This window comes from Lissotriton helveticus, chromosome 3_2 (assembly GCF_964261635.1).
Source record: "Lissotriton helveticus chromosome 3_2, aLisHel1.1, whole genome shotgun sequence".
Classification (NCBI taxonomy): domain Eukaryota; kingdom Metazoa; phylum Chordata; class Amphibia; order Caudata; family Salamandridae; genus Lissotriton; species Lissotriton helveticus.
The window spans coordinates 231,335,946-231,345,878 of NC_136062.1; the positions used below are offsets into that span (position 1 = coordinate 231,335,946).

At 44.4% G+C, this 9,933-nt stretch overlaps 1 protein-coding gene across 1 annotated transcript in view; it reads left to right on the top strand.

Annotated features, from left to right (window-relative positions):
- CSPG4 (chondroitin sulfate proteoglycan 4) overlaps positions 1–5,640 on the top strand; it is a 275,264-nt gene extending 269,624 nt beyond the window's left edge. Inside the window, exon 10 of the mRNA XM_078684541.1 lies at positions 2,871–5,640. Coding sequence (XP_078540667.1) covers positions 2,871–4,831 — 1,961 coding nt within the window. The 3' untranslated portion in view covers positions 4,832–5,640. The remainder of the gene's footprint in view (positions 1–2,870) is intronic.
- The last annotated feature ends 4,293 nt before the right edge of the window (positions 5,641–9,933 follow it).

Here is a 9,933-nt window from a genome sequence, read left to right on the forward strand (position 1 = left end):
ACAATTGCTTGCACGTTATACATTAGATAGAGCAAGCATGAATGTGCAAAGACACCGCACACAAAAACAATGGCAAATCAAATTTTGTTTACGGTGTATAGAGAGTCAATGACTTTTCGATCCCATGAGAGCAATTGTGGGATCATCATCAGGACATTAAATGACATGCCTGAGTAAAAATTGCCCTGGTCAATGATTGACATTCCGGATGCCGCAAAGAGGACCGTAGATGCGTGTCCTCATGAGTAAGTCATGCATTAGCCACTTCTGCATAGGTCTCCATGGAAACACCTCATAAAGGACAAGTTGTGGTCAAGGATTCATTAACATTGTCCTTCGTGATTTTGCCCCATCCTCCTCCCACCTCCTTAGCCTGTTATTGCCTTTTAATAATCCTCGATGGGGAATATCATAAAAATCAAAAAAGAAAAGGGAATGGTCAGACCGAATCACTGGCATGATAGAGACAATTCTAAGAGGTTGAACATTAGAGAAAATAAGTTCAAGCATATGGCCAGCTTTATGCATTGATGACATAACTAATTGTTTACAACTGAGGGCAGTGAACATGTCCAATAGAGCTTGAGCTTGGAGAAAATTGCTGTCATCTACCATCATCTTTGTGCAAGATGAAATCACCATGGACAGAGAAATTTGAATAATGGAGAGAGTAGGGAGTAATCACATTGCCTAAGGAAGAAGCAAATTCTGCATCAAAATCCAGATGGCTGCATATAAGTGCATCAGAAAATTAGAAGTATGGTTAATTTAATGTTGAAGCTTCGTCCCTGACTTCTCTCCAAAATATTTCATTGAAAGGTGGAGCATGAATGAGCAGAGTGAAAAACAATCATTATGCGCCTGTCCTGACGTGCTGTCCTGATGTATTTTCGAATACCACGTCGAAAGGGCACTATAAAGATTAAACAATTTGTTTCTCCAAGTTTTTGTTAGAAAGTAAATGAAAGATAACCAGTGCGCGTTTTAGACAGTGACTGTACATTATTGAGACAAGTTGTAAAATTTCTATCAAGTTGCCCTCAGTTATTAACCGCCATATGATCTTTTTGGCCAAGTGATTTATATGGAAAGTCCCCAACTACTTCAAACTCCACATCATCATGGCAAGAGAAACACAAAGTGGCATACTATCAAGACCGGTGTTAAAATTATCGCCGGTTTAGCGGCACAAAACTGCCGCTAAAGCGGCGATAATGGGCTTGATAATATGCCCTGCAGAATTCCAATAGAAGCCCATGTTCACACCAGAACATGGACTTCTATTGGTATTCTCAAAGCCCATTATCGCCGATTTAGCTGCAGTTTTTGTCCGCTAATCCGGTGATAATTTTTAAAGCCGTTCTTGATAATATCCCCCAAGATCGGGCCACTCAAGGTATCTGCCTGAAGTTGTGTGCAGTACTTACCAGAGGCTTAACATGTACGTAATATCTGAGCCGAGTATGATAGCCTAGTAAAGGGGCTTTAGTAAAATAGGCAGAAAGGCATTCCTTCCTTGTCATGTGTGTTCCCTCCCCTGGAGCATGGCTTCTTTATTTATTTACTTGTTTGTTTGCAGATTTTTATATTGCACTGGCTAGACCCGGAGGTATCAGAGCACTTTACATGAGGATCAGCGGGTTACAGGTTACGAAAATGACAACAGTTACAGTTGCAGTTACAAGTATAGGCTTAGGAGAAAAAACATGAGATTACACAATAATATAAGTTATAAGCATGTAGCATAGCCAAAGACACGCGTCTTATGGGGAAAGGAAGGTGGGGGGGGTTTTCCTCTATAGCTGTATTGGACAGCTCCACCGGTCAATGGCCAAGGGTACTCCGGCTCCGCGGTAAGTATAAACAGTTCTGGATTCCGCCCACTGGAGCATCGTAATACTTCCATAGAAGGCAACAGCCCGAGGTTACTGGGAAACGCGTCCGCCTCATCCTCCAGCTCACACCATGAGAGGAGATGTGGTAGACACAGCTCTGAAGTCTGCAGATCTACCCCATTCCCCAAAGCAGTAAGGAATGTTGGGCAATTGTACAGGAACACAGTGGAAGGGGGGCCTTGGAAACCTCAGGAACGAAAAGTGATGCTCGGAGAGTGGTAGGCCGCCAAATAGAGCCTCTGTGCCTAATAAAAAAAATGAATGTGTCCTTTTGTATCGGTGCGCCATAATCTTCGAGTTTGTGCTACATAAAACTTCAAAAAAGAAAAGATGGCAAGCGGAGGGGCACTGATTAAAGTTATTTAATCAGTACTTGGTCCTTGCACCACGGCAATAAATAGAAGTGACACATGGCAGGCACTGCCCAATGAAAAGGCAGCAAAGAGCAACAATTGTAGCAACGACTGGTAAGCTATGGGTGGGTTAGTAACCCATTATCAGACACAAGAATCTCGCAAGCGAGAGCGCATATTCTTGCAGGCGCATCCCGAAATTGAAGAGAGAGAGCAAAGGGGAGAGAGGTATTTGGCATGTGTGTGCCACTAAAATTGAAAATCTGACATAGAAACAAGAATTGTCCACATTGTATCGGAGATGCATTGGAAACAAAGTACTGCAAAGTGGCTTGCCCTTTGGTCTATGGAAGGAACGGGTTTGCTCCTTTGGAATCTATCTAAAATTAATGCGAAAAAAGTCAATGCAAATATTAGCTGTGTATGCTGTTTAAATTCTCTATTATTCTTTATATAGTTAAACACCAACAAAATCTATTTTGATTCAAACAGCAGGTGTGGGTTGTTTTTGTGTTGTAGAGTTATGTTAGAATGCCAGTTGATAATGATTTGATATTTTCATTTCTTCTAGAGGATTGTCTTTAACTATGAAATAAATTTACATATGTGTTCTTTCTTCCAGGTCTTAGTGTAGCAAAGAATCAACGTGCAACAATCAACTCGTCATCCCTGGATGCCTCCAACCTGTTGGCCAGGCTCCCAGAGTCCAACAGGTCCAGCTATGATGTGGTGTTTCTGCTGAGTGAATTCCCCAGCCATGGAAAGCTCTCTTTGCCTGATGGGCCTATCATGGAGAAGCGCCCTTACTTCTTCCAGTCAGATCTACATAGTGGTGGGCTAGAATATGTCCTCAACAGTTCTGAAACACAGGAGGATAGTTTCAAATTTACACCCTGGATCTGGCCCAGTGGCCATGATTTCTCTGAACCTCCAAAGGAACCGGGTGCTTTCATCATCTCAGAGTCTTTCAACATTACTATAAGGGATGTTTATGAGAACCCACCCATACTACTGACCCAGAATCCCAGCCTGCAAGTACTGCAAAGATCAGCAGTGACACTCACCACAGAGCACTTGAATGTGATGGACATTGACAGCGCCCCTGACAAGATAGAGTACACCATCCTAAAGAGGCCAACAAGCGGCTTTCTGGCACACTCGGACAACAGTGCTGTGCCCATCGTTAAGTTCACCCAGGAAGATGTGAATGAAGGCAGGCTCATATTCATTGTGACTGGGAGCATTGCTGCTGACGCTTTCAGTCTCAGCATCTCCGATGGATCTCACCAGCCGATTCACACTTCTCTGACAGTCGAAGTGCTGCCCGCTGTTCTGACTGTGACAAATAAGAAACCAGTGGAGATCCGCCAGGACCAGAAACAGACAACTCTAACACAAGATCATCTGTTGGCTGTGTCAGATGGGGACCAGCAGGACATCCTGTATAGGATAACCAGGGCCCCACAGTTTGGCCAGTTGCGGGTCAACCAGAAGCTGGTGCAAGAGTTTTCCCAGAAGCAGGTGGACAAGGGGGAAGTGTCCTTTGTCTTCACAGACTTGACTTCCTCAAGGGATGAATTTCTTTTTGTTGCGACCTCAGGTGGAGCTAACACCACAGGCGTTGTTTTGATATCGGTTAAACCTTTGGTCAATATTCAGCGTGGGATCATATTGCCAAGAGGAAGGACTGTCCTCATGGACACCCATATTCTGGATGCAAGTGAGCTGGCCAACAAGACTAACAGTGTCCCTACCTTTAAAGTGCTAAGGGCACCTAGGAGCAGCCGGTTTGTAAAAGTTGTGAAAGGTGGGAAGACTCGCCCCATGTCTGCCGATACCTTCACACAGATTGACCTCGAGCAGGGGCTCATTGGACTGGAAGTGCCTGATGTAGAGAGATCTGGGCAAGCTGTGCAAAACGACAGTTTCCAAGTAGAGCTGGCAGCCAACGGTGTCCCACCTGCCTCCGCCACACTGAAATTCACTACCAGAACTTATGATCCATCCTTTCCCTATCATGCAACGCTGCTCCGATCCCCCATGGGACCACAGGCACCAGAGACAAGCAGTGCCCTCTATGTGGATTCTTATACAATGACAATGGCACCTTGGCTCCATGGCACAGAAGACAGTCTTACTGCCAACACCTCAGGTGCAGGCATTTCTCAAACAGTCCCTCACAGTCAGGCGCCTACCAACAACCCACCCATGCAAAGAGCCTCATTTCTCAGCTTCATTGAAGCCAACATGTTCACCATCATCTTGCCAGTTTGTCTGATTATCCTTCTGTCTGTTCTCGGCCTCCTCCTGCTGTACTATCTCATCAGGAAGAACAAGACAGGGAAACACCATGTTCAGGGTACGTCGTTCAAACCGAAGAATGGGTCTGTGGACCATGAGACCTTCAGGAAGACCGACCCAAACCAAGCCATTCCGTTAAGCACCATGAAGCCACTGGAGTCCACTGGGCCAGAGTCACCGACACCCAAGCCTATGGAGACTGGGGGGCAGGCAGACCCCGAGCTCCTTCAATCCTGCAGGACATCAAACCCCGGTCTGAAAAACAGCCAGTATTGGGTCTGAGTGTCAGTGGCACATTCTGAAGACAAGACTGCACTTAATACTGGGATTACTCGACCCTGGGGATACTTCCAATATTTGCTTTTCTTCTTGTTGTCCACACCCCTCCGCACCAACAGGGACCGGTACCGATGTACCCTATCTCTCTCCCAGCTGAGGGAATATGTCCTGTTGGGAACTTCATCTTCTTTTTTGTGGGAATTGGAAAGTGGAACAGGGAGGGATCAGGGAATGGAGGAAAGTGACTCATCTTTGAAGGTGTTAACAATTTGAAGTGGGCCTGAGGATAAGCATGCTTATGTTAACAGTGTGGGACCTTGCCTACACAAACTCTCACTAGAGTACAGAATGTTCTGTTTATTCAATAATCTACCTGTTAAGTACTCCAACCAATTATCTTTCATATCACGTTGTGCTGGTGATGCTGTCTCTGAGGAAAAGATACCCAAGAAACGGCAGAAAGTTTATGCATAAAAAAGATCATCATTTGTGAACTTCATGTGAATGGAGTGTGCAGAATAGTATCCACACTGAAATGCTTGCTTTCAAAATTGATCTGTTCTACCGATTCTTTCAAAGTGCAAAAATGAACACCAGAAATGTATGTGAAATGATGGAAAGGCCACGCTGGGTACAGTTGGGAGACAGGAGATTAAAGTTGATGTCATTGGGTCACTGGTATGTTAAGCTCACGTGACTGTCTACCACCAACGCCTGCTTCACGACCTGGAAATCCCCCTGTAACAGGGCATCCTCCATCTATCATGGCTAGGCCTTGAAACAAGTCACATTAAATCAGATTTGTAGATCTATGATGCACCTCGTCTTTTCTGGTTGATGCTCAAATATGTGAGGGGATAATTATCTGACCCTTCAAGTCAACATGAGAAAGGGTCCCTGTACTGCTCTTCACAGGTCACAGTTGCTGTGTTAAAACACTGGTCAAACAATGGTCCACCACCCCCTCTTTGTTTTTGAAAAGGATAACCATCCGCTTATTGCCGCTAGGAAGAGGAAGTCTTCGACAGTAGTGGCACGTTTATTTATTTCTTTCATTTGGGCAATGTCCTCTGAGTAATATTTTGTATATAGGTAGGTTGTCAGCAAGAGTCGATTGTCCTTTCTTAATGGTCGAAAGAGCTGTAGGATAAAGCCAGGCCCCAACAACAGTGGAATAAGGCAGCGCCGACAGTCGTCCAAGCTACTAACTCCTCAGGCCTCTCACCAATGTGTTCTCTTTGTTAACATCTGTTGGAGCATCCTTCTCAGGCTCACGAATTTATGGTTAGCTTTAAACACAAAGTCCATCCCATGGGCTCTAGACTGAACTGTGACAGTAATTGAGCAACCTCTTACCAATACTGCAGACCCTTTGTTTACCATACACACTGATCTCAAGCTGAGGGCCACATTTATGACAAGTCACACAGTGCAGTTTTTGTGCAGGAAACAAAAGCAATCCTGGGAGGTATATTCATTCTGGAGCACACATAGAAAGAGGAAGAGATAGATCTGTTTTGTCCTCATTATGCCTCCCAGTGAAAGATGTAAGATTTTGGCGTTATTTCCAGGTTTACAAGTTCTTGTAGATATGAGACTGTGTTAAAAACCATGGGGTTTGTGTGGAAACACCCATGCAACACCTTCCCAGGGCATAGTGATGCAGTACAGCTGTTTGCGCGGTGTTGCTTTCCTCCAGATTTTTGGAGCCACTCAGAGTCACGCAAAGTGGCTTTGCGTGGCTTCAAACATCTATCTAAAGGTTTGTGTCGCTCTTGCGCCACATTGCATGGCGCAAGAGTAATGCAAATCAGGTCATAAATATGGCCCTTAGTTATTTGCAGTATTACAATTCCACGGGTTCACTGATTATACCAGAAGAAGCGTTTTCCAGAACTGCAGTAGCATTGGTCCTTGCTCTTACTAGTACTAAGCTCTGTTTTCCTAGTACCCTAGGCACATGGATTCTCCTAATAACTGATACAATGCTAAGCTAGGTTCAAACACTCAAACCAAGACGACTGCTTCCCAATACTGGAGTTATAGAGGATTCAATATTCAGTTATATCGTCTTGAGCTCTTTCTATTACTGTAGGTACAAGGGTTCCCACACACAAATATAGCAGGCCTAGCTATTCAGCCCTCACATCCAGTGCTAAATTTGTAATGGAATGCATGCCGATGCCCAAAAGTCTGCTCTAAAACCCGCGGTTGGTGCAATTAAATGTCGGTGCAATGAATACCTAGGCTGCATTGTCTTGAATACATCTGAGGCCTCTTTAATGCTCTACCATACTGCCCCTTTATCTCACTCTTGCAGGCACCTACATTCTCCCTTCATGGCGGTTTTTCCATCTTTCGCCTCCAACGTCTCTCACTTTGTTAATTTCTCCATCTCTTGTTCTCTTTTGTAGAAAGATAAGTGCCAGTCCTTAAAAATAAGTGCTGGTGTCCCCCACCGGCAACCACCTGCTCAAAATAAACACTACCCACATAATTGTACGCAGTGGATAATTTGTGAAAGAAAAAGTGCTCGAGCCCAAAGTTTTTCTCAGAAGTCGACGGCCAGTGCAATCGAATGTCAGGGTGACAAATACCAAGGCTTCTTAGCCTGGATTCCCACTCATGTCGCTTTCATCCACCAGCAGATGCTCTTTGCTTCTTTATCTCACGCAGGTTCTTTTTCATCCCTTTCTTTGTCACATTTTTTCTGTCTTTCTCTTCTTCCTTCTTTCTACATTTTCTTTTTTTCTCTCTGTTGCTCAGGGTCAAAATCCAATGAGGAAAAATAAGTGCTGTTTCTCCAAAACTGAGTGCTGTTTGACCCCACCAGCAAACACCAGCTTAAATTAAGCACTGGTACCAAGGTGTTGTTCTCTTTTTGTAACTATGGTTATGCTAGTTTTAACAGTCAATTTCACCATTCTGAGGTTTTTAAGGTACTGTAATCATATTGCCTCCCGTACCCAATTCTACCAACCTTGACTATCCCCAGTACAGTAGTCACACCGTTTCTCACACTCCATTATACCACAATGGACTATTCCCAGAACTGTAGTCACATCTGTTACTGCAATACTTGCTCATGCCACTACTTTAGTCACCTGGGTTCCCTCAGTCATTAACATCACACTGAACTTTTTGGAGCAAATGTACTGAAAGGAATTCCCACACTCACTGATACTTATCTGCAGCTCCTCCGGTTGAGGCGCAAACCAATATCAATTCCTGTGCTCCTGGTAGTACTACAGTGATAGTGGGTCTGACATTCACAGCCTCATTGGTTTCCACATTAATACCAACCTGAGATCTTCTCAGTACTGCAGGCACACAGCTTCCAAAACATGCATTAATAACAAGCCTGAATCTTCCCAACCTTGAGAACTTCTAGGTTTAGCATAAACTCGAGCAATGAGTCAAACTTCATCTACCCAGATAATGAAGTTCTTAAATCTTGTCCAGAATCTAAAGATTCTCACACATGCAACAAGTGCAGCACTGACTGTATTAATTCCATGGATCACATAGCTAATAAAACCAGGCACAACTACAACCAATACCACAGGCACAAACAGATCCCATAAACACAGATACCAAGCACAGCCAATGTCAGACCCTCGTGGATCCCACAGTCACACTCACAAAACACAGCCTTACCCAACAGCACAGCCTAGCAGATCATACAACCATGATCCTTGGCTGAAGACGATCTGGCACCCCAAACCCATAGATCTCACAATCACCCCAAGCACAGCCACTAACACTGAACATTTTTTGCAGTGCTCTGTTTTCTAACACAAAAGGCCATGTTTATGCTGTTAATTGCAAGGAGGGATCAACTACTGTAACTGCTGTAAAGCTGTTGCTTTATCTGGGCCTATAGAAGCACCAGCCATGAACACAGCCCTTGCGGATCCCACAGACATAGACACCTGGCTGCAGCCTCCTTTATTCCAGCCACGTGGATCACATATCTGCTGACCCCTTCTCCAGACTGCTATTATCGCTGCTTCATAAAAATAGCACTGCTCTAAACTGAAGTTCCCCCATTTCTGCAGTATCCTATTAATATCGCTCACTGATATAAAGTTGTACCCTATCCTATGTCCATGGCCATCTTGACCACCATACGTACAAATTGCAAGTTGACACCATTTTGTATCTTAGATTAACCAAGAACCCACCAGCTGGCTGTGGCTTTTCAAACTTTACACTCACTGCCTTATATCTAAGCATTGCCAATCTCTGCAGCCATGTCGATTTTGCTATTGATAGCGCCCATTGTGAGTGCTTCCTACTGACCTAGGCACCCTGAATGTCAACCTCACCTGTAAAAAAGAAAACAAAAAGACGGCATGGTACCAGCTTTCTCTTTTAAGAAAAGTGAATAGGGTTCTTCTAGAAAGCATCTGCCCCATGACCTCCCAGACTCACACTGGCATCCTTTAAGGGCATCCTACATAGCGCAGCACATCTCACCCAAGACCTGACGAAGTATGATTACATCACCCCCACACTGATGGACATCCACTGACTCCCCTTGTCAACACACTCAGTCTTCAAAACCAGCTGCATCATTAACAAAGCTATCACGAACAGCACCCCACTTATCTTGCAGGCAAGCGCACCATCTCTGGTGTTCAAACCACAGCCGCAACCAGGACACCACCAAACAGCAGACTAAGGAGGGTAAAAAAGGAAAAGTAAGGCAGCAGGGATTTTACATCTGTGCATCCAGGATTTGGAACAAAATCCCCAAATCGAACAGGATGGCCCCATTGCTGCACCAGTTTTAGAAAGAGTAGAAGGCTCTATTTAAAGAACGCAACATCACAATGAAGGAATCATTCACAACACAGCTACCTCTCTTATCACTTGTTGACTTAATGCTTGACTTTGACCCGGTACAGTGCTCTGCTGTGTTTGAGCTAGGTTTGCGCTATACAAGTATATGCATGCATACCTACCTAACTGCCTGGTTATCCCACTTGGGACATATTTACAAGGACCCTGCACCACCAGAGCAACACTTTTGTTGACTCTCAAGTGGCACAGAATGCTTAGCATCTTTACAAGGCCACTTAAAGCCATCTTGCATGGCTTTT